Source organism: Bos mutus, chromosome 6 (assembly GCF_027580195.1).
Source record: "Bos mutus isolate GX-2022 chromosome 6, NWIPB_WYAK_1.1, whole genome shotgun sequence".
Lineage (NCBI taxonomy): Eukaryota > Metazoa > Chordata > Mammalia > Artiodactyla > Bovidae > Bos > Bos mutus.
In genome coordinates this window covers 100,637,977-100,659,709 of record NC_091622.1, presented here as the reverse complement: position 1 = coordinate 100,659,709, position 21,733 = coordinate 100,637,977, and the positions used below count along the sequence as shown (strand labels likewise).

Sequence of the window (21,733 nt, the reverse complement as noted above, 5' to 3'; positions counted from 1 at the left end):
TTACTCATATAGTAGAAAAATGATGACTTATTAGTGTTCTAAAGCAGAGAAATTGTTTTACAAAAATAATTTTGGTCATTCTTTTAAAAAAATTTACTATTTTAAATTAACACATAATCATAAAAACCTAGTTAATATTTTATGTATTTTAAACAGTATAATCATTGTGGAAATCTGATGATTAAAAAGTTCTTTTAAAATGTATCACCTTATTTTCTATTTAAATATTAATAAAATTAGTTGTTTTATGTGAATAAGTTGGCCTAATAGATTAAGAAAGCAATTTCAGAGGCATTCTTTAAGAGGGATTGCCTGGGACAAACAAACGATCAATTTTATGGCAAAATTAAAGTAATGTTTACTACGTCAGTTCCAGACTTGGTCTTTTTCTTCTGGAATCCTTGGAACAAGTCCTGGGTTTAGAGCCAGGAGCTATTATTTCTAGTATTGGATTGTATTTGTTTAATTATGATTATAGAGAAAACTCACATGGTTAACTAAGTACATAGTTAATGATGCAATCCTGTGAACGCCTGTGAAACATGTACTTAGTGCTTAAATGCACTAGTCATGTTTTTGGGAAGAAAGAGCTTGAAATGGATTGGTTAAAATAAAGGCACACACTTTTAAAGATGACTATACCACATATTTACAGTTATAACAATCAAGTATTTCATTGCCAATAATAAAGATTAGTGGGTTTTTTTGGTAAACTATTATATCAAGGACCATAACAGTGTTTCATCTAAAGAGCAATCTAAGGTAGGAAGACATGCTGAGTGCTTCTAGAGACTTTAATTATAACTTTTAATAAGAAACATTTTAATAGTTCTTGTTTAATTAATTCCAGGACGTTTGACTCCCTTAAACTTCCCTGGTGGCTCAGCTGGTAAAGAATCTGCCTGCAATGTGGGAGACATGGGTTCAATCCCTGGGTTGGGAAAATCCTCTGGAGAAGGGAACGGCTACCCACTCCAGTGTTCTGGCCTGGAGAATTCCATGGACTATAGCGTCCATGGGGTGCAAAAAGTCGGACATGGTTGAGTGACTTTCACTTTTTCTGAAAGTTTACTGTAAAAAACCATGCAATTGTTTTGGAAATGTTGCTTTAAAAGCAATTCATTTTTGAATTAAATAACTGTGTCAAGTGTGAGTTACTCAGTAATGTCTGACTCTTTGCGACCCCATGGACTGTAACCTGTCAGGCTCCTCTGTTCGTGGAATTCTCCAGGCAAGAATACCAGAGTGGGTAGCCATTCCCTTCCCCAGGGGATCTTCCTACCCAGAGATCAAACCTGGGTCTCCTGCATGATAGGCAAATTATTTACCATCTGAGCTACCATACTGTAGCTAAATATAACTACACTAGTGTGTTGGGAGTATTTTGCTAACTTTGTTAGAAGATTCCTTTACAGAAAATCTGATAACTTCTTTGCCCTGATCAAATCTTTAGAATTCTCAAGAAGTTTGATCACTGATTAAATTATGTCTTGTTAGGACATGATAACTGAATTGTATTAAAAAGTAGATCTCTTTTCATAATTTACAGTGTAAGCATTGAGGTTTATTTAACTGTATTAATGTTTTCTATTTAAAATATATCTAAGTAAATCTAGCTTACCTATTATCGATAGTATTAACATAAGTTTTTGTCTAAGAGTGACTTTTAACTCTAATCTTTGACATTTTTTTACTGTATTCCTAATGATTCTCATTTACTACTATATATTCTCATATACATGGCAACTGAGATGAATTTTTATTGAGAGATGTTCTTGTTTAGTTATGTCTATTATTTTGTAAAGGAATATTCTTCAGTTTTTCCCACTCTTACTTCATTTCTTGATATTACACAGTCATACATTTTTTCATCCTAATAACTGAGAGGATATATAATTTAATTTTTATTCAGCTAGATTATATGAGAAATAGAAGCACATTTGCAAATTAGCTTGGTTTTACCTTTGTTCTGTCACCTATCTACATTGCATTATATATTTATTTTTGTTAAATTAGTTAATTTTGTCAGAACTGTCCATCATTTTTAGTCCAATGCTATAGAAAAACTAGGGGTAATGATTTTAGAAATCTTAATTAAATAATTATGGTAACATTCCCTGAACTGTCACAAATTGCGTTAACAGAAATGAATTAACTTTACAGTAAAGATAGAGTTATAGAATTAGCAACATTGGAGAGAACACAGCCTGTGGTATTGGATTTGACAATTTCTAAGGCCTCTGTCTTTCATTGACACATGGCAAGAAAATCTATTTGAAATCAACTTCTTCCAGTTGACTCTTCAGAGTTTTCAGAAGTGGTGTTTGTCATTCCCAAGCTCTGACATATCAAATATCTATGAAAGATGAAAAAGAAAATCTCAATCAGTGGGTGTGCCTGTCAAAGACCCCCAGTTTTGTAAGTATTAGTTTTCATAGAGAGGTCATGTTTTTCTTATAAAATCCCCCATGTTTAACATGCTTGTGAAACACAGGCGCTTGGATGAAATCTGCCTTGAACTGAACATCCTGTGTTTACCTTCATACTTCATTGAATATTACAATATTCAGGATATAAGGCACTATTATCAGAAGTAAGAAAATGGGTATGAAGTTGCGACTGCTTTGATAAACAGAATCTTTTAAGTCTTTGATGAAGAGTTAATGAGTTATTATCATACAGATTCTATTTGTAATGTGCATGAGTCAAAAAAATTAACAGACAAGGAAATTTTGCATTTTCTAGAGAACAAGAGGAAAAAAGAATCTTATAAAGAATTTAAGAAAAGTATAGATGAATTTTATAAAATATTTATTCATCTGTCATTTTTAGAAAGTAAATGATTAGAATAATTTCATGATAATATTATTATGTGTCATTATAATTTTTCTCTTCCAAATTACATGGCTATATAGAAGTTTAACTCAATAAAAGAAATTCTTGTGTTATTTAAATACCTTTCCATTGACACAACCCAAGGACTCTTTCATGATATCATATTTTGTTAAGTAATGCTAATTCCTCAAAAGTATATGTGTTCTCAAAGTGAATTTAAAATTCCAAGGGCATTCACTGCCTGACAGTCTGATTTTTTATGTTTGTCCTTTGTTGTTTTTTTAAAACTTCTTCTGTGTTATTGACTGTTCAGAGCTCTGAGAAGCAGTTAGTCTCCCAACTAGTGAAAGGCAAGAGCTGGTGTCCTGCACTTGTTTTTGCCCTTAACTATTCAATTCTCAGATATTGACCAGTGGAATAAGGTTATTGAGCAACTAGGAACACCATGTCCAGAATTCATGAAGAAATTGCAACCCACCGTAAGAAACTATGTGGAGAATCGGCCCAAGTATGCAGGACTCACCTTCCCCAAGCTCTTTCCAGATTCCCTCTTCCCAGCGGACTCTGAGCACAATAAACTCAAAGGTAAGCCCTTCAGGGATAACTTCAGAACCACTGCGTGGGTGATGCAGACCATGGAGACACCTCTCCTGGTGCTGGGAAAATTGAGTGCAGGAGGAGAAGGAGGCCACAGGGGATGAGATGGTTGGATGGCATCACTGACTCAATGGACATGAGTTTGAGCAAACTTAGGGAGATAGTGAAGGATAGGAAAGCCTGGCATGCTGCAATCCATGAGGTCGCAGAGTCGGACACGACTTAGCAACTGAACAACAACCTCAATTTAAGAAGAGGTATTTTTAAAAGATCCTCCTTACAAAGGGAGAGTAATCAAGGATTTTAAAATTTTCTGGGTATCTAGGGAAAAGACTAGTAATAAAGTGTGTGACAATGGTATGGGTTAACTATTCACGGGGCTTATTTAGAATCTAAAATTACTTTGCAACGTTAACGCTAAAAGAACAACGTTATATATACATTGAAGCAATTGTCCCAGTTATTTTTATATTCTGGAAAATATTTTCAACACAAGATTTTCATTTTAAAATCTTGAAACTATAGATGTTTGAGTTTTATTTGTATTTTACTTAATGCTTAACCACCATTTTTTATTTTAGAGTGACAAATGAGATTTTTACTTTCATATTTTGTTTCTAACAAAGACTTTCATTAATAAGTAATTTTTTCTACTACTATGTCTGCCATTATGAACTTTAGTAATGAATCTTAATTTCTTACCCACAAAACAGGGATCATAACAGCTTCTTTATAGGATTGAAGACATAGAATAAATTTGGCAACCTATAAAGTATAAGTAATATTTTAATTCTTATTCTAACTTATGACATTTCAGAAATTGGGGATATGAAGCAAATCTTATTTTTTTCCTTTGCTGGGGGAAGAAATCCTATCCCTTAAAATCTATGTGAACCTGGGAAAGTTATCTAATCTTTCTGTACCTTCTTTAACAAACTAAAGCAAGAAGTGTCTATCTTATAGGATCATTGGGAGGATTAATTGAATAATTTGTCAAGCACTTAGAACACTGCCTGTCTCACACTAAATGTGCAGTAACTGTTAGATATAAAAAAAATAATAAATATTTATTAATAATAAAATTATTATTTCCAGGGGATCTATGTTGTTGTTCAGTTGCTATGTTGTCTCTGACTCTTTGTGACCCCATGGACTGTAGCACACCAGGCTCCTCTGTCCTCCTCTGTCTTCTGGAATTTGCTCAAATTCATATCCATTGAGTCAGTGATGCTATCTAACCATCTTATCCTCTGCTCATCTTAACCTCATCTTATCTTCTTCTTTTGCCTTCAATCTTTCAGAGTATCAGGGTCTTTTCCAATGAGTTGGCTCTTCACATCAGGTGGTCAAGTATTGGAACTTCAGCTTCCCCTGGGACCCCATGGACCCCCATGGAATTCTTCAGGCCAGAATACTGGAGTGGGTAGCCTTTCCCTTCTCCAGGGGATCTTACCAACCCAGTATCAAACCCAGGTCTCCCACACTGCAGGCAGATTCTTTACCAGCTGAGCCACAAGGGAAGCCCAAGAATACTGGAGTGGGTAGCCTATCCCTTCTCCAGCAGATCTTCCCGACCCAAGAATCGAACTAGGGTCTCCTGCATTGCAGGTGGATTCTTTTCCAGCTGAGCTATTAGGGAATCCCCCCCACCTCAAAAGGACATACACTTGTGAAATTTTACTGCAAATGTTTAGTGGACAATTAATTAGTTAGAGATTAAATGTACAGACTTAATTTATAGCTAATATAGAATTAAATGAGATGGAGAAACCGAAATATAGTGTTACAACTTTCCAGGGTCATATTGTCTTCTCCAGACTTCCATCTGGTGGTTTTTAAATTAAGTACAGTGTTGTTTCTATGTCTGTGACACTTCCGTTGCACAGTTGGGTTTCTCCCTTCAGCTACCTGTACCACTCTCTGAATTGTATAATTATTGAATTACAATTGTAACACAAAATCAGCAGATTATAAAGAATTACACAAATAATCAAAGGGAAGGATTTATTCTACTGTTATTAAAGAGTGTAAGACATTTACTTGCAAACAAAAGAGTGAACGATGAAGAATTAAAATCTTTTCCTCTTCCTCATTTTGTTCCCTACAAGCAGTAGTGATCATTGTTTCTCAGTGAGATGATTTGGTGTTCCAGTAGTTCATTTGCCCATAGATGAGGAGACCACCCCAACCCCTACTCTTCCAAGAACAGAAATGTGGGTGACATGAGAACCCGTGGAGTGTGTGAGTCTGGGTATAAAATCAGTTACAAATCAAAGAGGTCTTGAACCAGTGAAATAGACACAGACCTGTTAGGTTAACAATCAGAGAAACTAATACTGAAAATCATTGTATATTTCTGTACTTTCGTCACTCTTGTGAACTTCAAAGTGTCAGTTTGGGAGTAGCAGAAATTAAGTGTTTGGAATTGAGATCCCCAGAAAAATGACTAATAGAAATAAAAAATCTTCCAGTAACTTAACTAGTGATTTTTTAAAAATATATAATTAGTATAAGTAAATGTGAATATTTTATTAAAATGTAATAACACAAGAAATACAAATGCTGTAGAGGTGAAAATTAGATTGCCACATTTTAACTCTAGTATAATCAAAATTATGAAACTACATAAAACTAGAAGGGAATACATTAATAATAAGAATGATTGCTTCCAGATGGTGGGGAAGGTTAGCTTTTCTGGATTTTGTTTTATGTAATTTCAAAATTTTATAATTAACCATATTTCATTAATAATAAACAATTGCTAATTAAAAATTGGTACATATTCATGAATTCAAACACACTGCCTTTTCCCTAATTTAGCAAACCAGTTTAGATTTTCCTTTCTTTAATTTGAAGTTTTACCATGTTTGGAATAAATTGAATATTTTCACCATAAAAATTTCCAAATCAGTTTGGATCCTTATTTTCTGAAACATTTTTTGTATTTTCAGATATGTTTAGAGCATCCTTTAGAAAAATTAGGGACTTCCCTGGTGGCTCAGATGCTAAAGAATCCACCTGCGATGCAGGAGAGCATGGTTCGATCCCTAGGTTGGCAAGAGCCTCTGGAGAAGGGAGTGGCTACCCACTCCAGTATTCTTGCCTGGAAAATCCCATGGTCAGAGAAACCTGATGGCTACAGTCCATGGGGTTACACACACACAGTCAGACATGACTGAGCAACTAATACACTTCACTCAGCAATGTTATTAAATAAATACATTTACTGATTATCACTATGCAAATTTTTTGTATCCCTAGCATCTGAAACTGTACCTGGCACACAGTAGACGATGTATATTGAATAAATTGAATACTGAATAAATAAACGATTCCCTGCATCAATTTGGTTACTAAATCTTGTGGATTTTTTCTCTCAGATTTGCCCCCCTTCTCTCAATTCTTGAAGCTTCTGCTCCCATTAAAGTCCTCATTATCTCTCCCATTCTCAGAAAGTCACCTCTAACTTCCTTGCCTCCCTCCAGATACTGCTTTGTCCTTTTCTGCAGCTCTGAAGTTTTAAAATGAGTGGTGTACACTCACTTTGTTTCCTTTTAAAAAACAATTCTTTTAACTTTATTTTTAATTATACAAGCAATGCATGTACAAATTTTATCAGAGAAATGCTTGTTGTTTTATTGCGAAGAGGCAGATTTATACAGTGGCATCAGGATCTATGGGTCATTCTGCAGTTATTTTTTCACTTAATACCATGTCCATGTGAATACATCTGAAAGTGAAAGTTGCTCAGTCATGTCTGACACTTTGCAACCCCATGGACTGTAGCCTGCCAGGCTTAAAACTGCCAAACTTAATTGGTACAGGTAGATGACTCTTGAGAGTCCTTTGGACTGCAAGGAGATCAAACCAGTTGATCCTAAAGGAAAGCAGCCCCAAACATTCATTGGAAGGACTGATGCTGAAGCTCCAATACTTTGGCCACCTGGTGAGAAGAGCTGACTCATTGGAAAAGACCCTGATGCTGGGAAAGATAGAAGGCAAAAGGAGAAGGGGGTGGCAGAGGATGAGATAGTTAGATAGCATCCCCAACTCAATGGACATGAATTTGAGCAAACTCCAGGAGATGGGAGAGGAAAGGGAAGCCTGGTGTGCTGCAGTCACGGTGTTGCAGAGTTCACCATGACTTAGTGACTGAACAACAGTGACATTTAGATTGTTTAAAATGTTTAATCCTTGACCAACGCTGCAGTGAGCATCCTTTCTGGATGCTTTTTGTGAATATGTGCAATTGTTTCTCTAGACTGTATACTGAAAAGTGGAACTGTTGGGTCATAAGTTATTCACATTTAAAATTTTAAAAGATACTCCCAAATGTGCCCTCTAAAAAAATCTTTATCAATTTACACTGCAACCAACATGAATGAGATTATTGAATATTATGCCATGTTTTATTTGTGAGAGTCCCTTGGACTGCAAGGAGATCCAACCATTCCATTCTGAAGGAGATCAGCCCTGGGATTTCTTTGGAAGGAATGATGCTAAAGCTGAAACTCCAGTACTTTGGCCACCTCAGGCGAAGAGTTGACTCATTGGAAAAGACTCTGATGCTGGGAGGGATTGGGGGCAGGAGGAGAAGGGGACGACAGAGGATGAGATGGCTGGATGGCATCACTGACTCAATGGACGTGAGTTTCAGTGAACTCCGGGAGTTGGTGATGAATAGGGAAGCCTGGCGTGCTGCGATTCATGGGGTCGCAAAGAGTCAGACACAACTGAGCGACTGATCTGATCTGATTTGATGGATAAAAAATATTTCATTGTTTCATTTTGCATTTCCCTAAACACTTGGTGAAGTTAGCTGATGTTTGGAAGGAAGGTGCTAATTGACTTTTTAAAAACTATTTTTCCCTCCAAAAAATTTCCTTGCCAAAATCAAAATTTAACAAATTTTTTTCTTCATTCATTTCCTTCAGCCAGCCAAGCCAGAGACTTGCTGTCAAAGATGCTAGTGATTGACCCAGCAAAAAGGATATCAGTGGATGACGCCTTACAACATCCGTACATCAATGTCTGGTATGACCCTGCTGAAGTGGGCGGTAAGGTTTAGGTTTATTTTATTTTCTTTCCACAAACAAATGGTAGTAACTGGGTGCGCCATGGTGTGCACTGGAAGAGAGTTAGAATCCCAAAGAATTCTCAAAGGGCCCTCATAAAATTCCTAAGTCACAAAGCTGCTACCTTCCCTTCTACAAGTTATTTTCTTCAACCTATGTTTTGAGTTGCATTTCTTTTTCAGGATTTCCTATGTGAGATGGTGATTCAGTCCAATACCTTGGCTATTCATGACACACTTCCACTAGTTTTTGTTAAATTATTAACACCACCAGTATCTCCTTGTATTTAATGATCAGTCTCTCTTGATGCAAACTAAGTAACAAAAAATGTAATAGAGGAGAAATCTCTTTGCCTCTGTTCCAATCAGGTTCCTGGTTTTAATAAACTGTGGTACTAAGAACATTTATTCTTTTTAGTTAACTTATTTATTTTAATTGAAGGATAATTACTTTACAATACCATGATGGTTTTTGCCATACATCCATGTGAATCCAGGTATACATGTGTCCCCCCATCTTGAACCCCCGTCCCACATCTCTCCCCACCCTATCCCTCTCGGTTGTCCCAGAGCACTGGCTTTGGGCGCCCTGCTTCATACATCAAGCTTGTACTTGTCATCTGTTTTACATATGGTAATGTACATGTTTCAATGCTGTTCTGTCAAATTATCCCACCCTTCCCTTCTCCCACTGAGTCGATAAGTCTATTCTTAACATCTGTGTCTCCTTTGCTGCCTTGTATGTAGGATCATCATTACTGTCTTTCTAAATTCCATATATATGTGTTAATATATAGTATTTGTCTTTCTCTTTCTGACTTACTTCACTCTACATAATAGACTCCAGTTTCATCCACCTCATTAGAACTGATTCAAATAGATTCCTTTTTATAGCTGAGTAATACTCCATTGTGTATATGTACCACAACTTCCTTATCCATTCATCTGCTGATGGACATCTAGGTTGCTTCCATGTCCTAGCTATTGTAAAAAGTGTTGCAATGAACAATGGGGTACATGTGTCTCTTTCAATTCTGGGTTTCCTCAGGGTGTATGCCCAACAGTGGGATTGCTGGATCGTATGGCAGTTCTATTTCCAGTTTTTTAAGGAATCTCCACACTGTTCTCTCAAGTGGATGTACCAGATTGCATTCCCACCAACAGTGTAAGAGGGTTCCTTTTTCTCCACACCCTCTCCAGCATTCACTGTTTGTAGCCTTTTCGATGATGGCCTTTCTGACCGGCATGAGATGATACCTCACTGTGGTTTTGATTTGTATTTCCCTAGCTGAGCATCGAAGAATCGATGCTTTTGAGCTGTGGTATTGGAGAAGACTCTTGAGAGTCCCTTGGACTGCAAGGAGATCCAACCAGTCCATTCTAAAGGAGATCAGTCCTGGGTGTTCTTTGGAAGGACTGATCCTAAAGCTGAAACTCCAATACTTTGGCCACCTCATGCAAAGAGTTGACTCATTGGAAAAGACCCTGATGCTGGGAGGGATTGGGGGCAGGAGGAGAAGGGGACGACAGAGGATGAGATGGCTGGATGGCATAACTGACTCGATGGACGTGAGTCTGAGTGAACTCTGGGAGTTGGTGATGGACAGGGAGGCCTGGCGTGCTGCGATTCATGGGGTCGTAAAGAGTCAGATATGACTGAGAGACTGAACTGAACTGACTGAATAATGAGTGATGTTGGGCATCTTTTTCATGTGTTTATTATCCATCTGCATATCTCCTTTGGAGAAATGTCTGTTTAAGTCTTTTGCCCACTTTTTGATTGGGTTGTTCAATTTTCTGGTATTGAGCTGTACAAGCTCCCTTGTATATTTTGGAGATTAATTCTTTGTCAGTTGTTTCATTTGCTGTTGTTTTCTCCCATTCTGAAGGCTGTCTTTTCACCTTGCCTATAGTTTCCTTCATTGTGCAAAAGCAGAACATTTAGATTATAAAGCTTTTACTAGGCCATTGGTGATTTCGTGAAGCTTTGCATAAATTAGATGAGAAAAATTGGGTATTTCAATAAGGCCACTGTCTCAGGTTGGTTCTAAGTTGACTGCCATAGGAAGGTATATCTCCGTATTTTCCATCAAGACATAGTAAAAGAATCTTCTCAGAAGCAAAACTCTTTAATTTTTTGCTATCTCCTTTTCTCTGAGTAGATCCAGGGCTGCTCAGGAAACAGGGCTACTGTTTTGCCCATGTGTGTTCAATAAGCCTCCCAATAGGAATGTCCCTCTTTTAAACTTTACTATCAACAGTGTTACCTTCTCCCATCAAAATTTCACATTATTTGAAAACCTGTGCTGAATGATTCATAGTACCTTCAAATTACTTTGCTTGAATTGGTCATTAATTTTCTATTTGAAATATTCTTTCTATTTGTTTTCTTGTGACCTTCACTATATACCAGGATATTCTGGCCCATCCAAAGCTTGCTTTTTTTGGCTTTTTTGTTCTGCTTCACTGTGTCAGAGATGCTAGGTTCAAGCTGGCATTAATTCTCCTCCCTTCTTCACTGGACAATTGAGAGCTGAAGGATGAGAATAAAAATCAGGTAGAATCAAACTTTATAGACATAATATTAAAAAAGCAACTTTTCATAGTAACCCAGTTCTTAAGTGTTACAAAATTTCTGAGAAAATAATTCAGTGATAAATGACTTTCCTGTGTGGAAACTGAGGTATAACATTCTAACATTTTCTTGGATTGCAGCTTTACAATGATGATGAAATTTTAATTTGCTTAAAATTAATTTTAGTCACTTGACTTGATTTTTACAAAATTTTGTTGTTGTTCAGTCAATCGGATGTGTCTGACTCTTTGCAACCCTATGGACTGCAGCACACCAGGTTTCCCTGTCCTTCACCTTCTCCTGGAGCTTGCTCAAACTCATATCCATCGAGTCGGTGATGCCATCCAATCATCTCATCCTTTGTTGTCCCCTTCTCCTCCTGCCTGTATTTCTATTTTATATGTTTTCTAAAGGATGCATGAGCTTCCCTGGTAGTTCAGCTGGTAAAGAATCTGCCTGCAGTTCAGAAGACCCCAGTTTGATTCCTGGGTTGGGAAGATCCCCTGGAGGAGGGCAAGGTAACGCACTCCAATATTCTTGCCTAGAGAATCCCTATGAACAGAGGAGTCTGGCAGGCTACAGTCTATGGGGTTGCAGAGTCGGACACGACTGAATGACTAAGCACAGCACAGCACAAAGGATATATAGCCATACAGTTTGATGAGTAAAACCAATACTATAGACTCAACACTTGGAAGCAAATCTTTTCTCCTGAACTCATAATGCAAGAATCATTGCAGTTGCCTAAAGAGTTTTAAAGAAGTGTACACAGAATGTAGCAAATGAACACTTAATACTACCTATTTATTTCCAATTTATTCTTATGTGAATTTGCAGTTGATTTTTTTCTAGACTTTCAACTCAGTTTAGTTCAGTTCAGTTCCTTTCAGTTGAATAGTCATCTCTGACTCTTTGTGACCCCATGGACTGCAGCACACCAGGCTTCCCTGTCCATAACCTACTCCCGCAGTTTGCTCAAAGTCATGTCCATCAAATCAGTGATGCCATCCAACCATCTTGTCCTCTGTCATCCCCTTCTCCTCCTGATTTCAACCTTTCCCAGCATCAGGGTCTTTTCTAAAGAGTCAGTTCTTTGCATCAGGTGGCCAAAGTATTGGAGCTTCAGCTTCAAATCAGTCCTTCCAATGCATATTCAGGACTGATTTTCTTTAGGATTGACTATTTTGTTCTCCTTGCAGTCCAAGGGACTCTCAAGAGTCTTTTCCAACTCCACATTTCAAAAGCATCAATTCTTTAGTGCTCAGCTTTCTTTATGGTCCAATTCTCACATCCATACATGACTATTGGAGAAACCATAGCTTTGACTAGACAGACCTTTGTTGGCAAAGTAATGTCTATGCTTTTTAATATGCTGTCTAGGTTGGTCATAGCTTTTCTTCCAAGGATCAAGTGTCTTTTAATTTCATGGTTGCAGTTACCATCTACAGTGATTTTGGAACCCAAGAAAATAAAGTCTCTTACTGTTTCCATGGTTTCCCCATCTATTTGCCATGAAATGATGGGACCAGATACCATGATCATCATTTTTTGATTGTTGAGTTTTAAGCCAGCTTTTTCACCCTCCTCTTTTACCTTCATTAAGAGGCTTTTTAGTTCCTGTTTGTTTTCTGCCAATAGGGTGGTGTCATCTGCATATCTGAGGTTATTGTTATTTCTCCCAGCAATCTTGATTCCAGCTTATGCTTCATCCAGCCTGGCATTTCTCATGATGTACTCTGCATAGAAGTTAAATAAGCAGAGGGTTAATATACAGCCTTGATGTAGTCCTTTCCCAGTTTTGAACCAGTCCATGTTTCCATGTCTAGTTCTAACTGTTGCTTCTTGACCTGCATACAGGTTTTGCAGGAGGCGGGTAGGGGGTCTGGTATTCCCATCTCTTAAAGAATTTTCCACAGTTTGTTGTAACCCACATAGTCAAAGGCTTTAGTGTAGTCAATGAAACAGAAGTAGATGTTTTTATGGAATTCTCTTGCTTTTTCTATGACCCAACGGATGTTGGCAATTTTATCTCTGGTTCCTCTGCCTTTTCTAAGTAAAATCCCCAAAATTAAATATTCTTAGTTTAATTCTAATGCTCTTAAAACTGAAAAAAAAAAAACTAGTGTTCTTACAACTAAAAACTAGAATCTCTTCCAATCTCTCATTCTTGGGAAATACTTCAAATATATTCCTGGGGTAGAATGAAATAATGAAATAAGTAAGAGAAAGTATGATGTAGACATATGTGAAAATTAAGCATGAGTTTTTTTCTCTGATGATTTTTGAGGTTATGCTGATGAAATTTTATTTTATTTATTTATTTTTTAAATTTTATTTTTAAACTTTACATAATTGTATTAGTTTTGCCAAATATCAAAATGAATCCATCACAGGTATACATGTGCTCCCCATCCTGAACCCACCTCCCTTCTCCCTCCCCATACCATCCCTCTGGGTCATCCCAGTGCACCAGCCCCAAGCATCCAGTATCGTGCATCGAACCTGGACTGGCATCTCGTTTCATACATGATATTTTACATGTTTCAATGCCATTCTCCCAAATCTTCCCACCCTCTCCCTCTCCCACAGAATCCATAAGACTGTTCCATACATCAGTAACCCTGTGTACGAGACAGCAAAAGAGACACTGATGCTGATGAAATTTTAGATAAACATAAATTATTTGAAATTACTGCTCAGTTATTTTGATAGCTGGAATCATGTTGCATATATATTTTTCCTTATATGTAATGTAATGTGTATAATGTGTTTTTAATGGATTGTGGCCTAGAGTTTAATTGGAGTCATAAAGTCTGTATTTGTAATTCACTTGTAATTATGTTGCCTATAAAAGAGACAGTTGCTTAGAATCTATAACAGCATATTAATGAATAGTTTCAATGGGTTTTTAAATTAATTTTAACTTCTTATGAAAAATTCCTCTCAAGTATAGAAAGATCAAATTTAGGGTACTTAAAAGGCTAGAATCTTTTTCTCAGTCATTTCAATATTGCCAAAGTGAGTGTCTTTGAAGGAAAAGGGGGGCAAGTAGAGGATTTAATAAAGGAGAAAGAGCAAAAGAATATGATGTCTTTAGGAAAAATAAGGGTAGAGAAATGCTATGTGTATTAATCAGTTAATCATACTACAAGCTATCTTATCACGTTTCCAAAAGTGCCAAACTACCAAACTGAAAAGAGAAGAGCATATGAATGGTGTCATAATGCTAAGAGAGAAGATTATTCATGTAACGATGAAGTTGAAAGTGTACAAAGTTGAATGTCAAGGTGAATATTCATCTCTTTGTGTAACAGAACATCAAATTTGAAGTTAGATCTGTTCAGATTATTAGCAAGTTCTTATTCAAGTAATGTTCAGAGCAACAGAAATATGTTCTTCAAACACAAAGGCCACATTTACCGTCAATACTTTTTCATGAAATGCTTGGAGGTATTCTCACTGTTTCAGTATTCATTAAGAAGAGTTCGATATCAGACATAAATGCCATTTATTGAGTTGTTTGCATCATCACAGATGTGGAAAGATGCATTAGGTTTAAATTCCTGTTCTGTCACTTACAAGCTGGCCTAATTCAAGTTTCTTGTCTCAACTCTGTTTTCTTAACTAGGAATAGAGAACAGTCATACATATTGTAGTGTTCTTCAGGAATTTAGAGTTAATGTAGATAAAGTACTTTGTACAGTGCTTGGTAGCCAGTAAATATCACACAAATTCTTATTCTCATAATCATTACTATTACTATTATGATTTTTACTTGCATGCCTTTGCTATGTGTGTGTGTGTGTGTGTGTGTGTGTGTGTTAGTCAGTCAGTCGTGTCTGACTCTGCAGCCCCATAGACTGTAGCCTGGCATACTCCTCTGTCCATGGGATTCTCCAGGCAAGAATACCGGAGTGAGTTGCCATTTCCTTCTGCAGGGGATCTTCCTGACTCAGGGGTCAAACCCAGGTCTCCTGCATTACAGGCAGATTCTTTACTGACTGAACCATCAGGGAAGCCTGCTCAAGCCTTTGCTACCTTTTGATATTCAGGAAAATAGATATATTTGGTGAAAAAGAGGAGCTGCTCAAGAAACTATAGAAATAATCTACATTTTAAAAAATCACTAAAATCCATCTAGTTCCTGTAAGATTTTAAATAGTTGGCTTTTATTTATTTATTTTGCTGATGTAGACCCTCCAAGTATAAGAAAATCCAGTGCCATTAATTTAAGCCAACATAAAGACAAATTATGGGGCTTCCCAGGTGACTCAGTGATAAAGAATTCACCTGCCATTGCAGGAGATGCTGGTTCAGTCCCTGGGTGAGAAGATTTCCCTGGAGTAGGAAATGGCAACTTACTCCAGGATTATTGCCTTGAAAATTCCATGGACAGAGGAGCCTGATGGGCTACAGTCCATGGGGTCACAAAGAGTCAGACACAACTGAGAATGCAAGCATGCATCCAAAGATAAATTACATTGTTTACAAATATTCTTTATAACTATTGATATCTTTAAGAAATTAGCGTATAGTCAGGGCAATTTTAGGGAATCAGCTCGACATTTTCTCTGTGCTCTGTTGGAGGGAAATACCGAGACAGTAGGGATCAGCTGCCTTGTTTCTTGTCCGATTCCTGAGTTTAGAGACCCTGCTAGGATACAGGGTGACTCTCACCTTGCAACCCCTGAGAATAGGCATATGGATACACTTTAGGAGGATTTTTGTGAACTGCAAGCTAAGGAGGAGTCAATTAACTCTGTCTCAGGGCATATAAAAAAGTAACTTAAGAAGAGTATGATATGTGACCTTTTTTTATATATATACATAGTTTTAACTTTTTCAGAAACTTCTGAGCACCCTATGAAAGCTCATGAGTATATAGGAAACTTACTAAGGGCTTCTGTAATTCTTCTGTGTTGGAGATGGGGGGGAGGAAGATGGAGGGGAGGAAGAAGGGAGGGAGAAATGCTTGGCTACCAAACCAAAGACATCCAAACTCAAAGGCATCATCATGGGAGTTCCCTGGTGGTCCGGTGGCTAAGACTCCATGTTCACAATGCAGGGGGCCCATGTTTGATCACTGGTCAGGGAGCTAGGTCCCACATGCCGCAACTAAGAGTTCACATGCCACAACAAAGATCCCAGAGTAGCCAAATAAATATTCAAAGTAATCATCATGAAGATCTCAATTAGGAACTTACCATGTTAGAGAAGGACATTCATTTCTGAATTCATGATAAAAAGGAAGGCTTCTAACCTAACACTAGAACTATTGTCTCCTGGGATACTGCTCCTGGGGGCCAGGCTCATGGCCAGCAGTGATCAGGTCCACTGTTGGAAGGCTCTGTCTCTGAGAAGCCCAGATACAGTCCTAAATGGTCAAAACATCACTCTGGGAATCTGGACAGAGGGACAGGTTGAACCAGTCAGGCAGCTGGTATCTGAGAATTCTGCCCTCCAGTTGGCAAGCCATAGATACTTGGCAGTATAGAGGAGGATTGGCAGGCAAGCCAAACCTTCTGCCTGGTGACTGAGTCAAAGTGATAGGAGAGAATGCAGGAAGAGAGGCTTGAAACGTGGGCCTCAGCTGAGAATGGACTAGAGAGAGAGGTTGGGAATAGAAATATACCTGCCATCCATATAGGAAAGGTGTGGCTAATCCAATCCAGTTTCAGTGGAGTGTGATTAGGAAAGCAAAGCCAGTGCTGAACTTATTTGTTATTTCTTATCCAATTCAAGATTAATTTGGGAATTGGGACAAGGCTGTGTGGGAATTTAATCTACCTATATAGACCCTAAGTTAAACAACCTGGTTGTCAGCTCCCCAGTGAGAGAATAACTTGGGAAACAGAGTAATGCTTACATGTATTAGTGCTGAAGGTCAATTAAAATAAGCATGGTGAAAATGTAAGCCCAGAATAGTCAGTAATGTTACAAATTTACTGTTTATAACATAAGGTAATTAGTAGAGCCTTAAATGTTTTATTAATATTTACTATTACATAGCTCTAGGGATTATGTTATTTTTGTGAGCAGTGAAAGTATAGGAACAAGCTAACCTGACTATTATAAACTCTTTTACTGCAAGGCCATCATAGATTTCATGCTCTTTGAGCAGTGTTACTCTCTGACATTATTTTATTTATCTTGTCTGCCTTTGTATCTTATTGGTCATTACCAAAGTGAGCACATGGAAGAGATGACCAACCATACAAGAAATATGCACTATTTTTAATCTTTTTGTGACATAGATGTGTAAATTTTAATGTTGTGTATGTCTAGAAATTTATTCAAGGTAAATCTTAAATGAGAGCTTAAAGATCATTGTAGAATGTTTGCGTGCTACAGTTTGTCCAGTATCAGCATCCAGAATATCAGCTCTACAATTATAAACAGCAACAGGCACACAGATCAGAAAGCATGAGGAGGAGAGTAGAATAGGGCTAGGTGTGGAATCAGAAAGCATCAAAAAGAGAATCAGGAGCCTGTGTTAAAGTAGCACAGATTCCAGAGCTTGGTCTGAGCAATCCAGAGTGAGGGCTGACTCAGATGTGAACAAATCACAGAGGGCAGGGCGGGCACATTGGACCAGTTCAGCAGAAACTTGTACTCTAAGGTCAGAGGTTGAGAAGATACCACCCTACAAGGCATTTATACAGAGGCAAAGCTAAGAACATTTTCTGATCACAGGGCAAAAGTCAAGAGCAGATAGAGCAGATATGCTTTTCTCTGTCTCTCTCCTTTTAAATTTTAACCATATTTAACTGTACAGTTCAGTGGCACCAAGTACATTCACATTGTTGTGCAACTCTTACCATCATATATCTCCCGAATTTTTCACCTTCCTGCACTGAAACTCTGTCTCCATTAAACATTAACTCCTCATCTCCCTCACCCTCCCCACTCCAACTCTGCCTTCTGGTCCCTGGCATCTACCAATGTACTTCCTGACTCTATGAATTTGACTATTCTGTTGTTGTTCAGTCACTTAGTCATGTCCAACTTTTTGTGATCCCATGAACAGCAGCACTCCAGGCTTCCATGTCTTTCACCATGTCCCAGCGTTTGCTCAAACTCATGTCATGATGGATGGCATCACTGACTCGATGGACATGAGTTTGAGCAAGCTTCAGGAGTTGGTGATGGACAGGGAATCTTGGCATGCTGCAGTCCGTGGGGCTGCAAAGAGTCAGACATGACTGAGCAACTGAACTGAATTGAACTGAACATGTCCATTGAGTTGGTGATGCCATCCAACCATCTCATCCTGTGTCTTTCCCTTCTCCTTCTGCCTTCAATATTTCCCAGCATCAGGGTCTTTTCCAATGAGTCAACTCTTTGCATCAGGTGGCCAAATTATTGGAGCTTCAGCTTCAACATCAGTCCTTCCAATGAATATTCAGAGTTGATTTCCTTTAGGGTTGACTGGCTTGATCTCCTTGCAGTCCACAGACACTCAAGAGTTTTTTTCTGGCACTATATAGTTTGAAGGCATCAATTTTTCAACACTCAGCCTTCTTTATTATGGTCCAACTCTCATATCCATGCATGACCACTGGAAAAACCATAGCTTTGACTATATACACCTTTGTTGGCAAAGTAACCTCTCTGTTTTTTAATATGCTGTCTGGGTTTGTCATAGCTTTTCTTACAAGGCGCAAGCATCTTTTAATTTCATGGCTACAATCACTGTACACAGTGATTTTGGAGCCCAAGAAAAAGAAGTCTGTCACTGTTTTCATTGTTTTCCCATCTATTTGCCATGAAGTGATGGGACCAGATGCTTTTGAACTGTGATGTTGGAGAAGACTCTTGAGAGTCCCTTGGACTGCAAGGAGATCCAACCAATCCATCCTAAAGGAGATCGGTCCTGGGTGTTCATCGGAAGGACTGATGTTGAAGCTGAACTCCAATACTATGGCCAACCTGATACGAAGAGCTGACTCATTGGAAAAGACCCTGATGCTGGGAAAGATTGAGGGCAGGATTAGAAGGGCATGACAGAGGATAAGATGGTTGGATGACATCACTGACTCAATGGACATGGGTTTGGGTGGACTCCAGGAGTTGGTGATGGACAGGGAGGCCTGGCGTGCTGCGGTTCCTGGGGTCGCAAAGAGTCGGACATGACTGAGCGACTGAACTGAACTGATCTAAACTGATGGGACCAGATGCCATGATCTTTGTTTTTTGTTTTTTTTTTTTTAATATAAATTTATTTATTTTAATTGGAGGCTAATTACTTTACAGTATTGTATTGGTGTTGCCATACATCAACATGAATCCACCACGGGTGTACACATGTTCCCCATCCTGAACCCTCCTCCCACCTCCCTCCCTGTACCATCCCTCTGGGTCATCCCAGTGCACCAGCCCCGAGCATCCTGTATCATGCATCGAACCTGGACTGGCATTTTGTTTCACATATGATATTATACATGTTTCAATGCCATTCTCCCAAATCATCCCACTCTCGCCCTCTCCCACAGAGTCCATAAGATTGTTCTGTACATCTGTGTCTCTTTTGCTGTCTCGCTTACAGGGTTATTGTTTCCATCTTTCTAAATTCCATATATATGCATTAGTATACCGTATTGGTGTTTTTCTTTCTGGCTTACTTCACTCTGTATAATAGGCTCCAGTTTCATCCACCTCATTAGAACTGATTCAAATTTATTCTTTTTAATGGCTGAGTAATACTCCATTGTGTATATGTACCACAGCTTTCTTATCCATTCATCTGCTGATGGACATCTAGGTTGCTTCCATGTCCTGGCTATTACAAACAGTGCTGCAATGAACATTGGGGTACACGTATCTCTTTCCCTTCTGGTTTCCTCGGTGTGTATGCCTAGCAGTGGGATTGCTGGGTCATATGGCAGTTCTATTTCCAGTTTTTTAAGGAATCTCCACACTGTTCTCCATAGTGGCTGTACTAGTTTGCATTCCCACCAACAGTGTAAGAGGGTTCCCTTTTCTCCACATCCTCTCCAGCATTTATTGCTTGTAGACTTTTGGATAGCAGCCATTCTGACTGGCATGAAATGGTACCTCATTGTGGTTTTGATTTTGCATTTCTCTGATAATGAGTGATGTTGAGCATCTTCTCATGTGTTTGTTAGCCATCTGTGTTCTTCTTTGGAGAAATATCTGTTTAGTTCTTTGGCCCATTTTTTGATTGGGTCATTTATTTTTCTGGAGTTGAGCTGCAGGAGTTGCTTGTATATTTTTGAGATTAATTCTTTGTCAGTTGCTTCATTTGCTATTATTTTCTCCCATTCTGAAGGCTGTCTTTTCACCTTGCTTATAGTTTCCTTTGTTGTGAAGAAGCTTTTAAGTTTAATTAGGTCCCATTTGTTTATTTTTGCTTTTATTTCCAATATTCTGGGAGGTGGGTCATAGAGGATCCTGTTGTGATTTATGTCGGAGAGTGTTTTGCCTATGTTCTCCTTTAGGAGTTTTACAGTTTCTGGCCTTATGTTTAGATCTTTAATCCATTTTGAGTTTATTTTTGTGTATGGTGTTAGAAAGTGTTCTAGTTTCATTCTTTTACAAGTGGTTGACCAGTTTTACCAGCATCACTTGTTAAAGAGATTGTCTTTTCTCCATTGTATATTCTTGCCTCCTTTGTCAAAGATAAGGTGTCCATATGTGCATGGATTCATCTCTGGGCTTTCTATTTTGTTCCATTGATCTATATTTCTGTCTTTATGCCAGTACCATACTGTCTTGATGACTGTGGCTTTGTAGTAGAGCCTTAAGTCAGGCAGGTTGATTCCTCCAGTTCCATTCTTCTTTCTCAAGATAGCTTTGGCTATTCGAGGTTTTTTGTATTTCCATACAAATTGTGAAAGTATTTGTTCTACTCTGTGAAAAATACCATTGGTAGCTTGATAGGGATTGAACTGAATCTATAGATTGCTTTGGGTAGTATACTCATTTTCACTATATTGATTCTTCCAATCCATGAACATGGTATATTTCTCCATCTATTAGTGTCCTCTTTGATTTCTTTCACCAGTGTTTTATAGTTTTCTATATATAGGTCTTTAGTTCCTTTATGTAGATATATTCCTAAGTATTTTATTCTTTTCATTGCAATGGTGAATGGAATTGTTTCCTTAATTTCTCTTTCTGTTTTTTCATTATTCAGTTCAGTTCAGTTCAGTTCAGTCACTCAGTCGTGTCCGACTCTTTGCAACCCCATGCATTGCAGCACGCCAGGCCTCCCTATCCATCACCAACTCCCGGAGTTCACTGAAACTCACGTCCATCGAGTCAGTGATGCCATCCAGCCATCTCATCCTCTGTCGTCCCCTTCTCCTCCTGCCCCCAATCCCTCCCAGCATCAGAGTCTTTTCCAATGAGTCAATTCTTCGCATGAGGTGGCCAAAGTACTGGAGTTTCAGCTTTAGCATCATTCCTTCCAAAGAAATTCCAGGGCTGATCTCCTTCAGAATGGACTGGTTGGGTCTCCTTGCAGTCCAAGGGACTCTCAAGAGTCTTCTCCGACACCACAGTTCAAAAGCATCAATTCTTTGGTGCTCAGCCTTTCTCATTATTAGTGTGTTGGGGGCCAGAGTGAGGTACTCCGCCCGTGACAAGGGTCATGAGGAAGGAGGCTTGACATACGCAAAGGCGGGATCGAG

The 21,733-nt window shown here is 38.3% G+C and overlaps 1 protein-coding gene across 1 annotated transcript in view; it reads left to right on the top strand.

Moving 5' to 3' along the window:
* Positions 1-8,703, top strand: part of MAPK10 (mitogen-activated protein kinase 10) — a 551,463-nt gene extending 542,760 nt beyond the window's left edge. Inside the window, exons 11-13 of the mRNA XM_070371900.1 lie at positions 3,238-3,420; positions 8,367-8,489; positions 8,690-8,703. Of these exons, the coding sequence (XP_070228001.1) occupies positions 3,238-3,420; positions 8,367-8,489; positions 8,690-8,703 (320 nt within the window). The remainder of the gene's footprint in view (positions 1-3,237; positions 3,421-8,366; positions 8,490-8,689) is intronic.
* Positions 8,704-21,733: the final 13,030 nt, after the last annotated feature.